The 23,021-nt window shown below is 42.8% G+C and overlaps 2 protein-coding genes across 3 annotated transcripts; one reads left to right on the top strand and one right to left on the bottom strand.

Annotated features, from left to right (window-relative positions):
• Positions 1-8: 8 nt before the first annotated feature.
• On the bottom strand, positions 9-6,959 carry hhatla (hedgehog acyltransferase like, a). The gene is made up of 12 exons (XM_062481014.1): positions 6,802-6,959; positions 5,706-5,818; positions 4,453-4,520; positions 4,249-4,362; positions 3,462-3,656; positions 2,855-3,064; positions 2,492-2,663; positions 2,234-2,378; positions 1,866-1,901; positions 1,553-1,754; positions 1,304-1,445; positions 9-1,070 (listed from the first exon to the last, which is right to left on the bottom strand). The coding sequence occupies exons 2-12, from the start codon at positions 5,809-5,811 to the stop codon at positions 919-921; spliced, it is 1,542 nt and encodes a 513-aa protein (XP_062336998.1). The 5' UTR covers positions 5,812-5,818; positions 6,802-6,959; the 3' UTR covers positions 9-918.
• Positions 6,960-8,229: 1,270 nt separating this feature from the next.
• On the top strand, positions 8,230-22,637 carry LOC134036493 (CTD small phosphatase-like protein). 2 transcript variants are annotated; one of them, XM_062481477.1, is made up of 8 exons: positions 8,230-8,910; positions 15,758-15,915; positions 16,169-16,201; positions 17,538-17,639; positions 18,195-18,251; positions 18,746-18,838; positions 19,360-19,545; positions 19,695-22,637. In XM_062481477.1, exons 1-8 carry the CDS (start codon positions 8,835-8,837, stop codon positions 19,818-19,820), a joined length of 831 nt encoding a protein of 276 aa, XP_062337461.1. In that variant the 5' UTR covers positions 8,230-8,834; the 3' UTR covers positions 19,821-22,637. The 2 variants fall into 2 exon arrangements, with proteins under 2 accessions (XP_062337461.1, XP_062337462.1); XM_062481478.1 differs by lacking the exon at positions 16,169-16,201 and having other exon boundaries at positions 8,231-8,910.
• The last annotated feature ends 384 nt before the right edge of the window (positions 22,638-23,021 follow it).

Below are 23,021 nucleotides of genomic sequence, written 5' to 3' on the forward strand. Positions count from 1 at the left end.
ATGGAGGATTATCAAAACCAGTTTCTTCTTTTATTGCAACAGATCACAGCCTGAACAGAAACATATCTTCAAGAATAAATGATAGTTTGATGGCCCCAATTCAGGCAAATAAATGACCAAAATATCATAGAAACCTGAGTGGAGAGTTACAGAGAATGAACACAGTGTAGCCTACATTCTCCATCACAGGAGACAAAAAGCAGGTTTTGGTGACAGGACTCTGCTTGACCTATATTCCCTGATTTTGAAACCCACTGGCTTTGATAGTGTGACCAGGAACCCTGGCATGGGTGCAGTCTGAATCATGTGAGAGGGGCTAAGAGAGATATGCTGAAATGCCACATCTAATCTCTTGCAGAAGATAAAAGAGGAGGGGGAGGTGAACAGCCAGGATCTTTGCACCATGTAAAGGCTTCACACCAGGCTCCGGGACAAAATTATTTTAGTAAGATGTTATAACCTTAATGTAAAGAGTTGTGGGATGTACTGCTTAAAGTTGGGATTTATTTTTGTCTTGTTTGTGTCTTATCCAGACAAAAGACAAATCCTTAGAGTAGATGATTGATACATTTAACAAAACATTGAACTTTCCATTTTAATATAGCTTTAATATATTATTTTTTGCATAAAATATGTGGCATGCCTATACCTTTAAAAAGCATTTCTTAGATTAAAATGTGAATATAAAATGCACTATTGTGTATTTGTGCTGAAGAACATGTGGTGATTATCTACAGCAAGTGCACTTCAGGACATTTCAAAGTTAAAAACAAGGCCTTGTATGTCAAACTAAAACTAGACTGGTATAATGTAAGCAATGAGGTGTTGTTGGCCTGGTTACATACAGGAAGACCAAGTAAGTTAAACGGTGAGAGGGACGGTTTGTTCAGGTCCTCAACCAACTGACACCTCATTCCTTTACTCTGCTTTCTCTTTGATCTCCTCCACAGGCTTTGGGGCCTCCACTGGTTTTGGATCCTCCAGCAGAGCTTGCTGCCGCTCCCGTTCCTTCACCAGCTGAACGCCACAGTAGGTCACCAGCAGCACAGAGAGCGAGGACAGTGGGAAACCTGGGACAGAGGAGAACAGCACCTATTTCAGCTTCCCCCTTTCATATACAGTTCATCTCATCCCAGCTGAACAAGACAATGATGCATAGTGATGCCTCTTACTTATGTGCTCAGGTTCTATCTTGAGTTTTATATCTGGCTGAAATGTGTCTGCATGTACATGTAGGCTCAATTAATAAGCTGAATTTGAACGACTTGACTGAATACCACAGGAATGCCACTGATAAACGTACCTTTAACTATCAGGCGATTGCCCACCAGTTTGGCGAACTCCAGGCTGTTGAGAGCAAGAACGTTGTAGAGGACGATGGTCCAGAAGTTGACAGCGTTGAACACCCCTCTGATCCTACGAGACATGGCCTCACCCATAGCATACTGCAGAGCAACGAAACAGAAAGGCCAAATCAAGTACATGATTTCAGATTTTTCTTGTCCTTAGGAGGTGACAGGGTTAATGGATATTCGGCCATTTTAGAACTTACCTCAATGCTGGAGAAGGGTCGAATGGAGAAGAACTTGGCAACCCACAGCTCAAAGTTGAGACCAAAACAGTTGAAGAAGGACCAGATGTAGACCAATTCACAAGGACCCAGCCATAGAGTTGTGATGGCAAAGGTGCAGATGGTGGCCAAGAGCTCCTTGAAAATCTGGTCATGGTTTCCTCCAATGTAGTCGTAAACGTACCTATTCGGAAGAAGACATTTATTTAGGCTCAGTCAAGACATCATTGCAAAGGAAGTGGAATGCAAAATTCTGTCACGGATCTCATGGAAAACGTTCCAATGAAACACTCACCTGCACAGCCAGTCATTAATGCCTCTGTCAAAGTGCCTGAGAATAAAAAACAGTTGTCTGTGTAAATCTTATGACATCATACTGTATAACAGACATGGTTTCTGTTCACTGGTCACACAACAAACAATTTTTACTGTTTTATGGATGTTGTGTTTTTTCTAACATTGCCACTGGAAGAAATTACCATACTTGTAAAATTGGCATATGTTTTAAGTGTACTATTGTAAAGTGCAGCACATCTAATAATCAAAATACATCTATTACAATTACACTGTTGAAGGAGGGGCGGTAATTTACCTACATGTCTGTCTTCTACTGTACACTATGGATTACAAAGTTTTGCTTAACTTCCACTGGTGCACACTTACGTTTCAGCAAAGACATAGAGCATGGTGATGCACTTGGGTGGCTGGGGAGGGTCCAGGTAGTCCAGCTTAGCCACAGTGTTGATGACTCCAAACATGACCGCTGCTTTCACCCAGTCATACACTAGGTTGGAGTACGCTAGACCAGCTACAAAGGTACAAGGATAAAATTAATCTTTCAAATATTGATTAAAAGAACTTCATAGCATTTCAGTTGACCCTCAGGCTTAGTTAGAGTTTGAGTCAGGAACACTCACTGACCCAGAGACCAGTCAGACAGCTGCTTGACAAGTTTCATGTCACTGGGGATGGTCAGGATGTAGAGGTAGTGGAAGAAGGCATCCACCACCAGAATGGCTCCCAGATGCACTAAGGCTTGGGTGGTGATGTTCCATATCTCTCTTTCCTTGCGCGTCAGGTTAGGGTTGTTGGCCTGGGGTGTTGCACAGACAAAATAACTAACTTGAACTGCAGTGGAAATTAAAAATATTAGACATGCATGCATAATGTACATAATATCCTGTACATATAATATGCATACGTTGGCTTTTACTAAGAAAAGATAAACACAACTAGATGAATTCGGGAATAAACTGACGCAGTCACCCTTTTAGTCCTCCTCACCTGAACGTGATAAAGATCAAAGGTCATGATGGGTCCAAAGAAGAAGAAGGGGAGGTAGAAGTTGTACTTGAGCAAGTCAGACAGTGAGTAGTTCCCATCCTTCTTCTCACAGTTCTCAAGGGCAAAGCTCATACAGCGCATGATGCTGAAGCCACACCCTCCATAGAACAGGATGTCTTGGAGGTCAAAGGAGCCGGTCACTAAGCTTTCCTGGGGTACAGAACAGATACATAATGAACATGGGATCACAACATTCATGTATAACATTCATGAACCACAAAATATCCTTCGATTATAGATGGTGCATATTTGATCACCCAAAAGCAGGGCAGACCAACGCTTCTCCTGGAGACATGCCTTCCTGGAGGTTTTCATTCCAACCCTAGTTGTAACAAAGATTGTTCATCTTGTTAACCAGCCGATTCCTAGAATCTTGTGTGCTGGATTAGGGGTGGTAGCTCTCCAGGAACAACCTTGGGTTGGGCATCCCTGAACTAATGGTATCTCATTTGCCAAATACAAATCTGTGACCTAAATAAGCTCATCCAGAGAACCTTGTAACCCATGGTCCTTAGCACTGCTGGCTTCTCCTCCCAATACAACTGACCTGCCAGCTATTGAAGGGCTCCATCTTGATGGAGGCCAGACTAGCTATACCAGCCAGGAAGCAGATCCATTTCCTCTTGACCAGGGACACACTGTAGAGGATGATGCAGTGAGACAGTACCAGCGTCATGAAGGTCCAGCCCATGGTGATAAGAACTGCCACAGCACCGTATACGCCAAAGATCAGAGACCTGCGCTGTGGAGGAGAAGCCAATGTTCATTACAAAGGTGTGACAATGAGTGATGTAACCATGTCTTATAATCCAGTATGCAATTTCATATACATCCTATGTCAGACTATCTGCTAGTGTTGTTATAAGAGTACACCATGCATGAAAATTGTGAAAAATGATGATGGCATACAAACAGTTTGAATGTACAGTGACAGTTTGTATGAGATGTGTGGCAAAGGGGTTGTTTAGGAAACATGTTAGGTCAGTGTTACCTTGCATCCATAAATACCAATCTTCGTTGGAAGAACAGATAAGAACACAATCAAAACACACAATAACATACACACACAAGCAAAACATACATTCAAGCAGAACTACACATAATTGAATCATCAACTGTTGCATAAAGCCTGACATACTGTAAACACATTTCCTTTAAATACATAATTTCTCAACTAGAATTGATGAGGAATGCATACATACACATACTAGACTAATCAAGTTAATTACAAATCAATCAGATAAGTCATGCAGGAACACAGAATAAACTATCTATTTCATACAGTCATTGCAGGTAAACTGTACTGAGACACGTGCACACACACACACACACACCTTGGGAGAGAGCAGGGAACAGATCTTGGCAAAGATCACATGACCAGCCAGAGCGAAAAGGATGTGATTGCGGAATGTTGTGAACCACATCACCCATTCAAAGTCAGCAACATCCTGAAAATGAAGAAAGGATTAAACGAAAGAAGGTACAATTTAAATTACAAATGTACATTTAAATGGTTGTACAGTCTAATGGAAACTTGCCATTTTCCTGCCAAAATAGTGCCATCCTGGTTTCACACTCTGCTTGAATGCTTTCCTGTTGACATTCTCTGGAAATCAGTAAAGGGACAGTTTTACTAGACACAGAGGACACAGTATGTTGACATGGATTATATTATGAAATATGAACTGTTCCATACAATTAAAATCTCTGAAGGGCCCCCTTGTTAGAATATGCAGCCGATGAAACAACCCAGTTTCATCTTGTTTGATTTTGCTAACAGGCAGTAAACACTCAAAAGTGTCATAAGCTTCTTATCACAAAGCTTTTAACAGAACAATGTCTACATTAGTTGAGCGTTGATCTATTTTGGTTGATTATAATCATCGTGCAAAAAAAACAAGCATTCTGTACTAACACTGTTATTAAATAAAAAGATCATGTACACTAGGTTACCCAAGAAAGTACTGTGAACATCAATAAATAGGCACTCACTACGGATGTCCTCAGTTCACAGGTACATACACTGGCAATACCTGTCCACAGGTTCCTCTGATTACACTAATGGCCTTAAACAGGGATATCATATTTTGAAAGAGAGAGTACGAGAGAGAGAGAGAGAGAGAGAGAGAGAGAGAGAGAGAGAGGCCACTGCATGACTGACAATTTGACAGAAAAGTAAAAAATATTTTTTCAATCAACATCCTTAATTCAGCCATATTTATTGGCCCAAAGATGAAATGTGAATGGCTGTGTAGATCGAAGAGACAGAACACTGAGAGACAATGCGCTCTGTTCAACTATCTGACAGCACAGACTGTAACCTCCTTAGTACCCTGCACATGCAGACACCAAGGTTACATAATCTACCCTGTGTATTCAGATCAATTGATGATGAAATTGACTGCAGCATGCTACTGAAAAATATTGACAAATTCCCCAAATGACTGCCTACTGAAACGGACAGATATGTTGGCTTTCTGTGTTGATGCCCATTCTGAGAAAAATTATGCTCATCCTCATGAGGCTATGATGAGTGGGAGTTAGTTTCTAATAAAAACGGTTCTTCTCATCTCACCTGTATAATGTAAAGTTAATAGGAACATTAACGGGGTTCTCTCAATCAGAGAAGCACAAATCAGGCACCCTAATGGATTTAGCTATCAAAGACAAATGTAACTAAGTAGCCTATGATAAGTCAGCAAATTCAGAAATGTGCATCCTTCATAAATTAAGATATAATGACACTGTTATTGACAAGTCATTTGCTCAAAGGAATGGATAGACCACTCACCACTGGAAGCATCAAGTATCCAGGTCCCGGCCCACACCAAAGCAATTGCAAGCACCGTTGTGTAGAGGTACAGCTCCAATTTGGGAAGGGCAGCCTTTATTCCCATTTTGAATCTTTAGAATCACACATACAGACATAAACACACACACACACATGGAATGAATACAAACATATGGAATGTGGTGTAAATATATCCAACTAATGTACATGAATGTACTGTATGCCTTATTTGTGGTAGCTACAGTGGGTACAGTGGGTTTACATTCTGGCATCTGAAATGTTTTGCCCATTAGCTAATGTACACTCCTCATATAACAGGCTAGTAGGCTATACTGAATGTAACCCTGGAACACGATCTATGACCCACATGGAATCCAGTTTAGTTGGAATGTAGGCCTACCCCAATGTCCTTTATTCAAACGGTTATTAACTGTCAAGTTAGGCTACCTTGAACGTCAAGCGATGTGTATACTTTAGTGTAATTATGGACATGCAAAGGACTTTAATTGACTGACGTGCTACTAATAAGTCTAAATGACTGCCAGGACAGTCGCGCAGGCGACTTAAATTGGTCTGCAACGCCTCGTAGCTCCTCAGAATCAGCATCGTCAGCTGCGCAATTCTAGCTCTCTTCCTATTATAGCCCTTGCAGTTGCTTGCCGCCACGGTACAGCTGCTGCAGTGCTATAATCTGAGACGCAGGCTACCCTGGACCCAGAGTGTAAATTTGCACTGCCTTGAATAACCAATAATGGAGCTTTAGAATACAGAGACATGAATAAAGAAGTTCCATTGAAGAATAATTGTGAAGATGAGAACCACTCTTTCTAGGCCCGATATGCAGCAATAACAAGTTGTTTATTTAAGTTGGAATAATAAATCGTATGTTTCTGCGAGATCCTTTTATTACCATGAAGGTCTAAGCAGGAGTGTGTTGCATACAAATAGAATGATTAGGCTATATTGCGTAAGTCGTCATTGCGCCTACGCTGACAGCATGTAAATTGTACACTGAATTGTTCTCACTGTATCCAGACTACTGCATCATGCAAAAAAGCACAAGGAAAGAATAGGAAAGTGCTTTTATGTTACTGACCTTGTATCCGCTTTTCACTGTTGGTCAGAGTGCTGGGGACAATGTTTATTGGAGCCCCTCCTCAAAATGCAAAAATAAAAGTTAAAAAGGATGGATAATGCGATATACTAATTCATCCGTCCTGCTAATGGTAGTGCCGGTGCTCTACCCTATGATAGCCAGCCGCAGCCGGTAGGATGTTGCGAACTTAACGCAGGGAGGGGGTGCCCACAAGATATATTTATCTTTCAAAACTGCAATGGCTGGTGGTCCAGAGAATGTCTCTCATACAGACGCACGGCAGGAATGGAAAACCTTTCACTGGTTTTCACTTTTAGTAAAATATATCCAAATGCACATTCTTTAAAACGAAAATTGTCTTAAATGTTTGTACTTTGGGTCAACTTTTAATCGTCTGAATATGAAATATCAACTCTATAGGATACAATATAGAGTTCAATGAGTCATCTGATATATGGATGATAAGAAAACAGTTATCTTATAGTCTGCGTGCTAGATGCATTGAGTCAAAGCCTGAGCAATTTTGACAAGGGCCAAAATAGTATGGACAGATTACTGGTCAGAGCATCTCGCCAGGGGGGGGGGGGGGGGCATTTGGGGGGGGGGGGGGGGGTAGGGTTAGGGTTAGGGTACCCGAGCCATCCAAGGGGGCTCCACCTCGCAATTTAGAGGACTTGAAGGATCTGATGCAAATGTTTTGGTTCACAATCAGTGACACAATTATGGGTTTTGTTGGGGGTCGGCACTGTTTTGGCAGCACACTGACCATATTAGGCAGGTGGTCATAATGTTTTAGCTCATCGGTTTATGTTCCATGACTGGTTTGCCTGCACTAGAGCATAAATCGGCGATTCAAGCTTTTTGACAAGTAATAGACACCAGGGGGCGTCCTTGTTCTGCCAGTTGAACAGTAGCCTAACAACGTAACCAGAGGCATGTGAACAATGTAGGCAATGGAACTGGTGTGTGATGTTTTCCAGATTTTTTTAAATGTTAAACACCGTAGATATAATGATTACATTTAAATTGCATTTTAATAGACTAATAAATTGTATAGTGACAGGCCTAGTGAATGCATCGTGTGATTACAGTAATTTACACACTTAAAACATGGTTTTAAGCTTTAGGCCTATGGGTATTGATTAAAAGAAATGATGCGTAGTCAGATATGTTCTCGAACCTGGCCAATTAATAATCTAGAGAGTTACAGCAGATTAGGCGTTTCAGGCACTCTCAACTTCTATAGTTTTCTTTTTTAATGAGATATTTGGCTAACAGTGATTCTTCAAAATATTCAAATGATTACAATAGTCTCATAACAGTAGCCTATGACACAACTACCACTTGGGGCTGGTTCAATTTATGAGGGAGGGAGAGAGAATCCTTGAAACCTCCCCCCTCCAACTTGAGTGCTCCTGCCTGATCCATCTCGCGAATATCAAATACATGGCGCCTCCATGTTGGACACAAACAGCTTGTCGGATACCACTTCTGTAAAAAGTGAATTTTATATGACTGGAATATTGAAACTGTCTTCACATTTGTTTTAGAGCTTGAGAGACGCTTTATTTCTCGTTTTTGCACAATTTCACCAGTATTCAATAACGTCAAATTTATGTGAAATGCGAATGGAACAGCAATGTTAGCTGGCTAGCAAACTCGAGTCTCTTGTCGTATTTTTTTTTTTTTTTTTAACTAGCTGGCTTGCGAACTATCCAGTTACATTACGTTGGAGTGTGTTCTTCCCACACTAGCCTTGGATGTTGCTAACAAATTAAGATATTTCTAGCTACAAGGATATTCTGAGGTCGGTGGAGGAATTTTACGTTTGCCAAACCACCACTAGCTTGCTAGCCAGCTCACCTAGCTATCTGGTTGACAGCTAGCTTGCTAACGCAGTAGCTAGCGTTCTTGAACAAGCTACTTTAGCTAGCTACCAGGTAGGGAGAGAGAAAATAGCTACCCACGTAGGTAGCTACCGAGCTAGCTGTCTGAACATTCATTAACCAAGAGGAGAATAACCATCTGTCTCAATGGACCATACGTCCATAATCACACAGGTTTCTAACCCCAAGGAGGAAGAGATCATATCATTCAACCAGGAAAAGGGTAAGTAGTGGCAGCCTATAATATAGCTAGACTAATGTTGATCATAACTAGCATTAGCTAGCATTATCAGCTAGCCATTGTTGCGGTCCTGTATCTATTGGGCGTGCATTTATAGTTTACTAGTTATATTTAGGAAGCTCAGCTGGATTCTAACTCATGAAAACAAAACGTTGTACTGCAATATATTGTGCACATCTTAAGGGATGAGAGAAGGTTAGTCAGTTCGAACAATTATGTGCAGTTTTAATTCCGTAGTCCCCATTCGGTTCCGATCATAATGTTTAATTGCAGTTGTATGTCATTGTACAATACTAACATGATTTATACAGACCATTTGTTGTACGGACATTCAGCTAGACTTAATTGATGTATGATGTGTTTGGCTTCCTTGCCAGTAGTTTCCATAGTCGAGGAGTGAAATATCATGTAGTGGGATAAACCGCGACTGTGTTTTTACAACAGGTCACTTTATTTCTGTACATGGCATTGATAATATTCTATGAAGGTGTCGGCCGTGATGAGGTATCCCGTTTTATTTCACTGTTAAATATTTAGCTGGATATATGTCAGGACTACAGCTGTTATGTCGCCCCATAATAATTAGAGTAATCAAGTAAGCCAGAGTTTTGATGTGATGTGGTGGTGCAATACTAGGGTCTGAAAGGTAGACTTGAATATGCTGACATTTACCCACAATACTACAATGTACATTAAGCCGTCCTTTTATCTCAACTTGGATAACATGTTACATTGAGTACACAGTCCTAAAGCAGCTTTTCCAAGTCACATATACCCCAGAGAAGGACACCATGTTTCCAGATCAGAGTGTGTTTGTTCATGTGGCCTTGTGACAGCACAGAACTAGCCTACAGCTTAAGCTTTAAGGTCCTATATGTGAGGATAAAGAAAGACTATTTGCCGACACAGTAGCCACAAAAAAGGTTGTTTCAAACAGAAAATTACAAAGGTCATTTAGGATAATCGGGTCACACACATTAGAAGGCTTACTCATGCTCATTGAAAAAACGATGACGGTGTCACCTATTTAGAAGAACAGAGAGAGATACGGACCAACAGAAAATGAACCTCATCCAGGCTACTATCTGGTCCTTTTGCATAGTCAGAAGACTTGATTGATATGTTTAACCTGAGCCTGCAATCAAAACAAAATTATTTCATTCAGAAGTGGCTTTGAGTAGATAACGCTGTGATAAATGACTTGTGCTGTTGTTTCATTAGTGGACATCGCTTTTGTTGTAATCTTGTTAACGATTAGCACTGCTCAGACACCGACTGTTGCCTGGGTGCCTGCTGATGGCCAAGCATAAATTGCTCTTGGTGCAATGTAATGTGCTAAGGTTGGTGATGCCCCAGTACTGTTTAGAAACACATGATACAGTGGTATGGAACTTTGGGCAGATGATGCACATGTTTATTATTACAACCATACACTGTCTATGTGGTGCCCTCATTACTGGCTGCAGAGGGAGAAATGTTGTGTTCTTAATAGTCCAGGTTAACGTTTGAGAGCTGCTTGCTCAGTGCATAACTCTGATGACACTGTTCCCCTCCCCAGTGATGCTGGCCCAGAGAGCAGAGAAGGAACAGAGCTGGAAAGTGTCTCTGTGGTTGTCATATTTGAGGGCACTCACACAAACACACAGACACACACACACACCAACATCCACATTCCCCACACTTCAAGCTCTGGATGAGTCATACAGCATTCTGCCCGAGGGTCCAATGCAAACATTAACATTATAACGAGGATTGGATGTCTACAATCTTTTTTTGCCCCCTTCTTCTAGAGGACACTCCAGTCTACTGGAAAGAGCACATGCTTTGCATTGATAGGCAGAATAAGTCATTTTAGCATTGAGAGCAGATAGATCAGTGAAAACTGACAGATGGCTGCATGCATTCCTCTGTGTCAAGACTGACATCAAATTGGACTCGCTGTTTTTGGTTAGAAGTGTTACCCCTTAACTATTTGTCCTTGCAACATGCATTTTATTATTGTTTAATGTTCAACTCCTCTCTCCTGGCTGGCCTACCCAGTCATGACCAAGATTCCTGCAAATCATGTGCCCATGTCCACTGGCATAGCCATTGGTGTTCAGAGTGAGAGTGGCATTTGATTGGAGCAACTGTAAGGCCTTTCCCGTAATGATAAGCCAGGACATACTATCTCAGATTAACATATAGATAATGTGCTAAACAGTAGGATTGGGTGATTCATAATTGTATTTTCAATTCAGATATTTGCGATTATGATCATTGAAAACTACTATTGTGCCGCATTCAGATTTGCGACGATGCTCTAGTTTTGTCTCGTGTTCTAACTCCAGTGCACCTTTACAGTGTTGTAAATCCAGTGCACCTTTACAGTGTTGTAAATCCAGTGCACCTTTACAGTGTTGTAAATCCAGTGCACCTTTACAGTGTTGTAAATCCAGTGCACCTTTACAGTGTTCTAAATCCAGTGCACCTTTACAGTGTTCTAAATCCAGTGCACCTTTACAGTGTTCTAAATCCAGTGCACCTTTACAGTGTTCTAAATCCAGTGCACCTTTACAGCGGTGTGCTTCCGCCCCTCCCTAAAAGCCCAAAGTCTCTCTAAGTCATGTGCACGTTACAGCCCCAGCTAATTTATATTGGGTTGTTGTGACTACATAGCTAGCACTCTGCTACAAATGCTAGTCAATGGGTCGTAAACCAGTAATGTTCCTGACTACTGGTGTGTATTTTAAGGTGAGGGTTAACCCCAGTTGAATTGTAGCCTATTTAAAGTTCAGCAACATTTATTTATTTATTTAAGTTCAATAAATGTATTTCCAAAGTCAAAGAGTAATCACTTTGAATAATGCAGTTCTGAATAATGAGCAAATTATTGTGATTTTTGCCATTATTGAGCAGCCCTACTGAACAGGCTCCAAGTTGTCTGGACAGAAGTTAACCTTTGCCCTAAGTGGACCTTTTCTGGATTTCTGCCAACACAAGTGGCCCCCATCCCCACACTGTCAACCTGCCAGGTCAGGCTGTGTAGTCTAAAGATAGACCAAGTGCCCCTCTGAGCTCTCGGTACTGCAGCAGGGACCATGAACACTCAGTTTCAACCCTAGCACAAAGTGAGCACTTTCACTTTGATCATAACTTTTTTTTTTCTTTTCTTTCCGCCCCCCCCCCCACCATCACATACATTATCTTTGGCATCATGGCATGTTAGCTTGTAAACCTCCATATTATTGACTACTGTTGAAATGGTCCAGAAAAGCTCCTGTCTTTTCACTTGAGGACAATATAACAGTTCTTTGCACCCATTCGTCGGGCAAATTGTGAATACAGTGTTGTCTCCTGAAGTGGTGGACTCAACAAAGGAACATTAGGAAGACATCTTTGGGTTAGAGGGGGGATTTGAGCTATTCTAAAGCAGTTACTCAATGAAATTCAAAGTGCCCCGCCTTCTTGTGACCCTCAGTTCCTCTGCGGGTTAAGTGAGCTCCTCTTACATGATCACTGACCCTCCTGAAGATGACTCCCCTGTAGTAGAACTGAAGCACCCTTTTGGAATATGGTTTCTTAAGGAGGCATATAGCAAATCTTCATGGACTGCTGGGACCAAGCCTATATATTTTCACTAACATTTCAATCCCACTGCCAAGGATTCTTGTTTACTACTCACATTTTAAAGCGATAGCCTAGTTTACTTCAAACACCATACATATTCATACTTTATATAGTGCCATGTACACATATTCACTAGGGGTGGGAATCTTTTGGTACCTCACGATTCGATACGAATCGATTCTTGGGGTCACGATTCGATTAAAAATCGATTCACGATTCTTGATTTTTAATCAAATTTCGATTCAATATATGCTTGATTCCAGTTTGCTGTTTAGTGTTACTTGTTTCTATTTGACTGTGATAGGCAGTTAAGTGTTGAAGAAAAAAATCCCAATGCATCAAAATCTTGAAATGTATTGTTTTTCATGCAGTTTAGTAAACTTTTTTTTAGTTTTTTTTTTAAAGAAGAAGAAACAGAAGAAAGAGAGAAATGTGCATGTTTCATACATTTTGTCCCTGCTGCAAACACTTTTCATTTGAATGTTCTACAAATTTATTTGTGGACCTGATGGACTTTGTAACTGTGATACAGTAGTGCAGACCTATGCAATACTGGTCTGAGGTAGCAAACCAGCATATAATCATCATAACCTTGCTACTATTATTCTCTGTACATGTAGGTATGGCATTACTTTGGGATATGTTTCTCCTAAACTACTGTAATCAAAACCTACACATCACAAAACATCACAAATTTGACTAACATTTTTCATCGTTTGAGAGGGGGACAATTCAAGCAATCCACCTTTCCCCTATTATGTGCTGTCTGATACAATACCAGCCAGTACAATACCAGCAATGAGCAAGACCTGGGGAGCACCCAGGCCTTGCTCAACCACACAAGCATACGATGTGTCAACAACCACCAATCCACCCACAAGTCTGGGCCTTGACCGCAGTCCAGTCTGCTGGCCTGCTGGGACGCTGAAAGAACATGTTCTCCTGAGGCTGTCAGACGACCACACTGTGGCGGTTTCCACATCTAGACCTACTCCCTAATAACTTATTATGGAGTGTGTCAACAGTTTGCATGTGGACGGAATACAGCAGTATTGAGAGGAGGACTGGTTCATGGCTCTCACCGTGCCTCCTGACTCTGCTGGTAATTGAGGGCAGTAATAAATGTCTCAGCTGGTCAATTGACTTGGAAGTGCGTTGAAGGTTATTAAGTAAATGAAAAGATGGCGTCTGTCTGTGTACTCCGTCTTTTGTGATGTGTGCTGCATCCACTTCTACATATCCCTTGCCATGCATACAAGCCTAGGCCATATAATAAGATGATTTTATTAAGCGCTCAAAAATCAAGAAAAGAGGCCGGTTGCCGTGTCGAGTCACAAGGAAGATCAGGAATGCATCGTTGTCTAAGAGTGTCATCGACAGTTTAAACAGAAAATGCGATGAAAGGAAAGGGCAGAGCAGACTCCTCTGTTATATTCGGTACTTTCCCCCAGATTGGCACTCATTATGTGGAAGCGTTTGGCAGCTTCTGGAATTTCCTACGCTTCCTGTCTTATTCCCCTTCTCTGTGTACATTTCAAGCAAGGCTCCTCCTGTTGGTTTTTGACTGTCCTGGTAACTGGTTCTACGACTGGGTAGAGCCAGCAGCCTGATATAAGCTGTCTGTTGACCCCCTCTGAAGCATAGGCAGTCGTCCCAGTAAATGAGGTATCTTATCTGATGAAGACCGCTGCTTTATACTGAGGAGGCCAGCTCACTGACTGAGGCCTCGTCACGTCAGAAGCTGGTGATTGGAAACATCGAATGAGGCCTAGCTCCATCGCTTGGTTCCCCACAGTGTGGTGTGTTGGCCTCAGCAGCCTAGATCTCCCAGGGTGGGATTGAAAGGTTCTCGTACCACAGAATTAGATTGGAGTACTCGGCCCAGCGTGCCGCAGTGAGAGAAACTGATTAATTTGACTGGATGAAGGAGAACGGTGGATGGAGAAAGGCAGAAATGGCGGGGGTGGAAGGGTAATCACGCGGTTAGCTTGCGATGTTCCATTGCTTAGTCACAGTGTGAATGCTTCCTGGACTGTTTGAATGTTTCCACACAGTGACACTAGATTAAAATCATTACTCAAAATCTGTATTAAAAAAATAAAATAATAATATTTAGTATGGACGATGTCAGAACAGACGAGAGATCTTTCTGTATCTGGCAGTCCCAAGGTCACATTTTTTGTGTTCCTTCCATCTTTTCAATGTCTTGGAAAAGTAGAAGGATCATCTTGCAAGAACCGAAAGATAGGTCTTGAAAGAATGGTCAGACCCTTTGCAGTGTCTGTATATTCATGTGCAGGGGTTGCCTAACTGTAAAAAAACACCAATAAGAGCCACCAATAGTAACCTAAAAGTGTGTTCAGTGCTGGTGGTGTTGAGATCTAGTAGAAGAGGGTTCTTCTTGTCAGCCTGTGTGGAGCAAGCAACGGGGGGGAGGTGGTGGCGTGGGTGGAGAGAGAGGAGAGGAATGCGACCTTGTAGAGGGTTCCGCGGGAGACTCGTAACACCCCCCCCCCCACACACACGCTATGTTCCTGCTGCCACTACACCCACTCACTTGCCACATGAAAGAGTGGAGGGCCAGAGGGGAGACACAGACAGACAAGCTTTCAAAATGGAGTCAGTACCTCTGACCAATAACTGAGAAGGGCCATGGTGGGGGGGGGGGGGGGGGGGGGGGGGGTTTAACAGTCACTGTTGGTGTTCAGTTTCCAACTTGTCACTATTAATAAAGAACTGGTGTCTGATTTAGGCTCTGCCATGCAACCCTGGAATGAGAGAAGGGATTTCTAATCAGGCCAGAACGCTCTGCCAACCCAGACTAACTATGGCTGGTGATGTCATCGCTGCAAAGCCAACGCTGCTCGATCAGGTTCTTTTCTGATCGGTGGGCTTTGTTAAGGACAGGTCTACACCGCACATCTCTGCTGACTTCTGCTCATTGATGTCGCGGTGGGAGGCTCTCACAATAACGCTGCCGGTGAGCACGTCACACTGTTGGGTGCTTCCGGCCTTTTCCATTGGATCAACTTTGAATGTGTCGTGTTGGAAGTTCAGGCTAAGTATTTACATGGCTGTCACACGAGTTTTAGGCAGCAATGAACAAGAATAAAGATGTAAAGTTTTGCCTCCGGAACTTTTTATTTTATTTTGATATAGTCTAGACACCTCAGCTAGCAGTTTTTGCCTCATCTTTTTCTCCTCCTACTTGTGTTGACAGTTTCCCAGTCCAACAGCAGCATCAAGAAACAGAGGAGTCGGGGCATCTTCAGCACGTTCTTCTGCTGCTTCCGCAACTACAATGTGGAACCCCCCGCCACCAACAACAGCACCAGCTCCCTGCCTCCACCTGTCGAGGAGAATGGAACCCCTCCCAAGGTGAGTGACACACACGCCAATCAAAGTAACCTCACTAAGTAACTTTGTAAAGACAAGACCCATAAGTAGCAGCAGATGTTATCAAGAAGTATCTTGGAGAAACATAAATGACTATTGTTTTGACGCCCCTGTCGACACGTGTTGTAAAAGTGTGTGTATTTTCTCTTTTACTTTGTCCATCTGTTTTTGTTTTCTTCCAACCTCGTGTGACCCTCCCTCCTCTCCCTCCCTCTTTTTCTCTCTCGTGTTGTAGTGTGACCAGGTCGAGGTCATCCCTGTCCCTAGTGTATGTATCTATTTTTCTCATGTGTTTCCCTGTGCATGCCGTATGAGTGACTGGAGCCCTCAGACCCTCTGCGGAGGAGGATTGTTGGGGTTAAAGAATGAGTTTGCACCTGCGGTTCAGAATAATCCCTTGCATGAACGGTGTGCAGTATTGTTGCATTTTCCCCTCTCGACTAATGTATTAACCATGTTAATGTTAACCCCATAACATACCTGTAAATAATCGCGGAAAGATACGTGCCCGCTAAACTCCACCAAATTATTTTGCAGACTAATTCGGAGTGTGTCAAGCAAAATTCAAGGCCTTGAATCTGCTCTTAGTGAGGGACAGGCCTGAGCTCATTCATCTCATTAGTCAAAGAGGGAATTAGAGCTGAGCTTGTTATCATGGGAACCGTCAGTTAACAGTGTTTAGTGAACTCCTGGTTCACTTATCACTGCCTCTGTTGAGCCCTGGAAGGCTATTAACTCTGGAGGTTTTTATGTTGCACCCTGGACTGGTACAGGAAATCAGATTCATTAGTTTAAAGGTTATAGATCTGACCCATTACAACCCCATATGTGGTGTTTTGTGGTCTCAAGGAACCCTTCATTAGTTCTTTTAACCCGAGAGCACCACATTAGCCTTCCATTTTGAATCAAAGCCGCGAGCACAAAAGCCTGGACATATTGAGGTATATCTTTTCGCTGGCTGTCGCATGACAAACAATGTCAGTCGTGTCCTGTGTACTTCAGCTGTCTCAAATCATCAGAATTACTTCTCTTCTTTTTACCTCTATTGCACACATTTCTTTGCTTGCTGTGGGCCTCTAACAGTACCATCTGTGAGATTCCTGTGCAAGGCATAGCTGCCGTACAACCCCACTCACACACTACCCATCGGGACTTGATGCTGGGTCCCTCTGAGTCTTCTTATGGAGGGAATCAGCAAGTGTAGTCCGTGTTGTACTTGGAAAATGGAACTGTCTGCGTCCATGAACCTCTGCATGCCCCTCCATGCTATTAGAATGTGTGACTTGGTTTATTTAATCTCCTCAGATTAGACAGAAATCTGGGGGGATTAAAGACAGCTTTCCATTTTCTGGGTTAGTGTGTGCCATGGCTTGGGAACGTTGTGACTCGTGAAGGGGGATACCTGTTATCTCAGTCAAAAACCTAGGTCGTCAGGAGAAGCCTGTTGTGCTTCTGTGAGTCACTATTGACTCTGCTCCCTAATCCAGTTAGCCTCACACATTCATTAATGATACTAGTGCCATCCTTTCTCACTCTCTCACTCTGTATTTATATCTCTCTGTCTCTCTCCCATATTCTGTTCTCTCTCTCTCTCTCTCCTCAAGCCCCCAGCCAGATACCTCTTACCAGAGATGAACACATCCGACTATGGCAGGAAGTGTGTTGTGATCGATCTGGATGAAACGCTTGTCCACAGTTCATTCAAGGTATTATGAAGAAAGCCTGTTATGAACACTTCTATTTGGCTTTTCAGGTTCCTGCATTGTCCCGTTAAGTCTGCCTGAATTCATTAGTCATCCATGAGGACAACTGGTAGAAAGAACACAGTGAAACGTCATTTTCCTCCAGCAAATCTCCTTCATGTTTTTATTTATTAATATTACTGTCGGTCCTTACATGTATATTTGTGTTCTTTTAAGAAACAGTAACAGTGACCTTGGTTGGCCTTGTCATTATCCACAACTCTTTTGTTAATCCTGCCCCCTCCCCTTCTACTTAGTCTAGTTTCTCCAACTGCCTGTCGTCTGCCTCTCGTTCTACTCCTAGTCTTGTTTTCCACCGCGATTGAGTGAGGAGGAGAGGGCGGGGGGGATTTGTTTTGGTGGAAAAAGGGACAGGAGAAGATTTGCTTTCTTTCTTTAAACTGAGTTGGCGTGTTTCCTGTGGAGCCGGAGAGCTCTGGCCTCCTCTGCTGTGTCATTGTGGTACTTCACTCTCTTCCCAAGCCCTGATATACTGCTGTTTATCTCTCCCGTTTACAGCCCATAAGCAATGCTGACTTCATAGTCCCTGTGGAGATAGATGGCACAGTTCATCAGGTACGGTATGGATTCCGCACACGTCTTAGCAGAAGCCAGATAAAAGGATGTACTAGTCTCCTTATTGAACTTCTGAGCCTTCGTGAAGCAGCTTGTGTGCCTGCTGCCTGTGAGGGAGTCTGCAGGAGGAGAGAAGGGTTGTAACCCTGTTCAAGTAATCCAGGATAGGCTGTGTGTATCCTGGTTGGCCTATTCATGATTACTTGCACTGGGCAACAGCCACTTGACTGGGAAGATGAAGATGATGACGACAATGGGCTATTACAATCCTCTCTGTCAAGACCTGAAAGTCAAACATGGCACGGCCAAAGACTAATCATACATGGACACATTCACATTCAGAACTAATACAAACACAAGGCACAAACGGTGTCTACGGAATACACAGAATCTCTCGAGTTTCTCTGTGGCATGTAGCCAGCTTTGTGGCCACTCTGTGGTCCTGCAGGGGAGCATTTGCATGTCCCGTTCTAAGGCCGGTTCTTGTTCTGCAGGTGTACGTGCTGAAGAGACCTTTCGTGGACGAGTTCCTCCAGAGGATGGGCGAGCTGTTTGAATGCGTCCTGTTCACAGCCAGTCTGGCCAAGGTACGTCGAAGCTGGTGTCCGTCCCGCCATTTCCATCACACGGTAACAGTGTGGCTCCCTTCACGGGTCCCATAGTGGTGTGGTTGTCACGGTGTCAGGGCTGTCTGGGTCTGCATGTTCTTATCTCTGTCCTAATGTTGTTTGCCGTCCTTGTGTCTTCATGTGCATCACTGTCTGTCAGTGTTGACAAAGCCCCGGGTAAGTGTCTCAATGTGGCCAAGACGCCTGCTTTCAGTGTGCTCTGTGTCCCTATTGGGCGCTGTAGATCAGAGACCCCCCGCCCCTGTGTTTGTCGGGCTTTGAGCTGGGGTTGGTGTGTTAGACGGCAATGAGTGAGCTTAGATTTTTCTTTGCAACTGATTAGCTTTCCAGTAAAGCCTTCCTTGCTCTGCTCTAGAAAGGTCTTTTCAGGCAGAAGAAACCAGATTGCTGCTAGTTCAATGCTGAGTCTTATCAATTGTTTTTAGGGACGCTGTTGTCTGGTATGTGTCCCTGTCTAACAGTCTCTTTGATCTGCCCAGTATGCTGACCCAGTGGCAGACCTGCTGGACCAGTGGGGGGTGTTCCGGGCCCGGCTTTTCCGAGAATCCTGTGTGTTCCACCGAGGGAACTACGTGAAAGACCTCAGCCGGCTAGGCAGAGAGCTCAACAACGTCATCATCGTTGACAACTCCCCCGCCTCCTACATCTTCCACCCAGAGAACGCTGTGAGTGTCCTCCACTCTGGGCTCTGTCTGTCTCTCTCTCTCATTATGTCTCTGTGACTGGGAGTTGGCTTCACCAGAGCCTGGTGTCTCAGTTAACCTGTCAGGTTGATTGCAGCGACTAACTGGTGGGGCTGTGTCCTCTTCCTCAGGTCCCGGTCCAGTCTTGGTTTGACGACATGAACGACACCGAGCTACTGGACTTGCTGCCTTTCTTTGAGGGACTAAGCAAAGAGGAGGAGGTCTACGGAGTCCTGCAGAACCTGAGGGGCAGGTAGCAGGACTAGACGACCGGCACCAGCAGTGTGCTTCTCTCAGTATCTCTCTCCCTCTCTGGTCCTTTCACTCCACCACACCCTCTCAGGCTCTGGCAGAAGCACTTCTCCCTCGAAGCCCCTCCCCTTCCCCCCCATGCCTCTGCCCCCGAGGGTGTGCTCTGGAGCCTCACTGTGGAGCCCTGTCAGCTGCTCCCTTGTTCGGGCCTCCTGGTGGCTTCTCCTGACAGAATGCACTTCAGATGCTGGAAACATGACACAGTCTCAAGAAACGTGTACCGAGTGTTGTGGTCCGTTAACTTAGAGACTGGGAGGGCACATATTAAGAGAGGACTGAACTTTAGTCTTCGTTTGGAAACTAAGAAACTGTTTTACATTTGGTCAAGTGCTTGTTTTAAACCAAAAACCTATCCTTTATCTGGGGATTTTTATTTGTGATAAAAACAACAGAACAGTTCTCAATCAGTTTTTTTGACCTTGTTATTGTTGCTATGCAGGCAAGTTTTGGGAGGAGAAAGGACTGTGATTTTTTTTTTTTTTTTCTGACCGAATCAAGTGCCTTTTATGAATGTTTTTATGGGGAGATATTTTGTACATGGCGTATTTCAAGAGTACTTCAATCTTACTTCAAAGAAAGGATATGCTTTAAAGGAGAGACAGAGATGTCTTTTGGTAAAAGCTAGTTATTTTAGCTGTTTGTTTTGACATCGAAGGCTGGGTACAGATCTCCATTGTATTCTCTATCTTTTTCCAGTTTGCTCGTGCCATCATCTAGAAGTGATTTCATTTTCTCTTGCTGTCATTCATTAAACTTAGCATAGTGTTTGGTTAATTTTGAGAAGCAACGGACTATGTTTGCAATTGTGAAATTTAACCTACAGTGGCCCCATGTTAGTTTCTATGAGATATTTGGAAAACGATCTCTGAGTTTCTGATATTGTGCCATTAATATCCCTTATCAGTATATACATACATCATTTATTTCTCAGTTAAGCTAAAAGGTTCTGATATTTCATCAGTAAATTATATTTTTCTTTGGTAAAATCCAAAATTACCATTTAAGTAGACTAGACTGCAAATTGAGTCAGTCCATCTTTTTGTGTAAAGGATAAAGGATCCTGCTCACACATTTGGATCCTCGTTATTCATTTAAACAATTTAGTTTTTACCAGCATACAGTACCAGTCATTTCTATTTGCACACTAATTTTGAAAGCTGCAGTTATATTGGTCTATCCAATAGGAGGAGCTCTGAAACTCACCTTTGCAATACACAGTTGCAAATATATTTCTCTTGTTTCACATGAACTGGTCTTGTACAGTTAATGGGTAGAGTGCCATGTTTTATTACAAGGGTTTCTCCTGGAGAAACCTGTCTCTGCAGAGCATCTAGTATAGGAATGGTCAAGGTTGAAACCACACTGTGCTGTTTCTGATTTCTGACATTCAACAGTGGTCCAGTCCAGTCCGTAGAGATGGCGTGTGGATGCAGTCTTCACACGCTGTCTTAACAGTTCCTCACCTCAGTGCCTAAGTCCAGAGGAGCCGTATACTCTTAGTGCTGTAGTAACCATGGCAATAACCTTTCGGGAGCTTCTATCCTGGGTGATTGTTTTAGGAGTGGGAATCAAGCACTTGACGGCTAGCCATACAGGTTTGGTTGTAACACATTTGGGCACTGTAAAAGGACCACACAGCACCTCATCATGGCATTGATGCCTTACTGCCTGCTCAGGCATAAAGCAATTCTCATTCACAGATTCCAAGGTTGCTACTGTATGTCAAGAGTATTGTTGGTAACACTTGACTCCAAGTATCTTCATGTGAAGTGCAATAAAGCCTCATGTGTAGAACCTTTTAGATGCATTAGTGTCCAAAGGTCCTGTATGAGACTTTGTCATCCTTCATAGGAGATCCCAGTCATTTTTACACTAATATTACTGCTCCTATGGGTATATCATAACCTGTTGTTGTTGGCGTAAGCATTTGATAATGTTTATGAATTGCTGATGAGGGTGTTGGTTTTAATGCAATGTCTTTCATAGGAAGTGTACTGGTCTCTATCGGACTGACTTTCTCCTTAACTATCGTTCGTGTCATTGTGATATTTTTCTAGTTACCTTTGTCAGTATTTGGTTTGGAAAAATTGCATATTATTACCCATTATATCCAGCTGCTGTTGTTCTCCCCAAACCCCCTGCCCTCTCCTTTCAGCTCGGTAACATCCCTTTCACAACTTTTGGTTGGGTTGCTCCTTAGGGTCTCCACCTCCACGACAGGGCGCTGTGTTCTCGTATCCTGGTTGATATACTCACTCTGACACTTGTTCACTCACGCCCACTTAAGCACATCACTCTTTTGTTTTGAATACAGAAGTTGTCCAACACTGATTTCAAAGTCACCTACATCACATTTTAATCTCCCTGCCAATCCCCCCCCCCCCCGGTCACCATTTCTTATTACAACATTTCTCGGTTTACCTGTGAGTGTATGTTTGCCCCCAACTTCCTGAATTAGCTGTCTTTTCAATTGTAATAAAAAGGCGTATTGAAAATATTCTTTAATGCATGTCTTGTGAACTTAATTTCCAGTTTTGTGCTATACGTGTGTCATTATATTGTATGTTAATTTAAACCAAAGGATTATCATAGAAGACTTGAGGGACAGTGTGAGCTCCCAGACGGCTTCCTGTTTCTGTTCACGAGTCCCTTAAGGCCACGGGGAGGGATGTTACTGTGCCCTGTTTGCAGTATATTTTTTATTCATAATTTACAACATACTTCCTTCCAAACCTATCACAATAAAGCACCTTTTTATGAAATCTAGTTCTGTTTGTACTGCGTGCCTCAGTGTTACTTCTGACTACAATTACTTCAGCAATTGTATTGGTTTCTGACTAAAATAACTTCACTGGAGTTAAAAGGAGACTGATTGGATGGAACACTTGTCAGCTCTAGTGGGGACAATATAGACTGTAAAAATGTACAGTTTAGTAGTGAAACCAGACATCAGATGGTATTTGTAGCAATCAGGACCTGAACTGAAACCTTAGTTTGAAGAACCAACTGAGTTATTAGCCCCAGCAGGGACTAACAAACACATCTTCCTCTGTCATTGCAGATCTCAGACTAGAATCCTCAACTTCTTTTTAGACATTATAATACGCTGTAATGACCCAAAATGGTCTGTACTGTGATGGCTTAGT

Source organism: Osmerus eperlanus, chromosome 16, assembly GCF_963692335.1.
Source record: "Osmerus eperlanus chromosome 16, fOsmEpe2.1, whole genome shotgun sequence".
NCBI lineage: Eukaryota > Metazoa > Chordata > Actinopteri > Osmeriformes > Osmeridae > Osmerus > Osmerus eperlanus.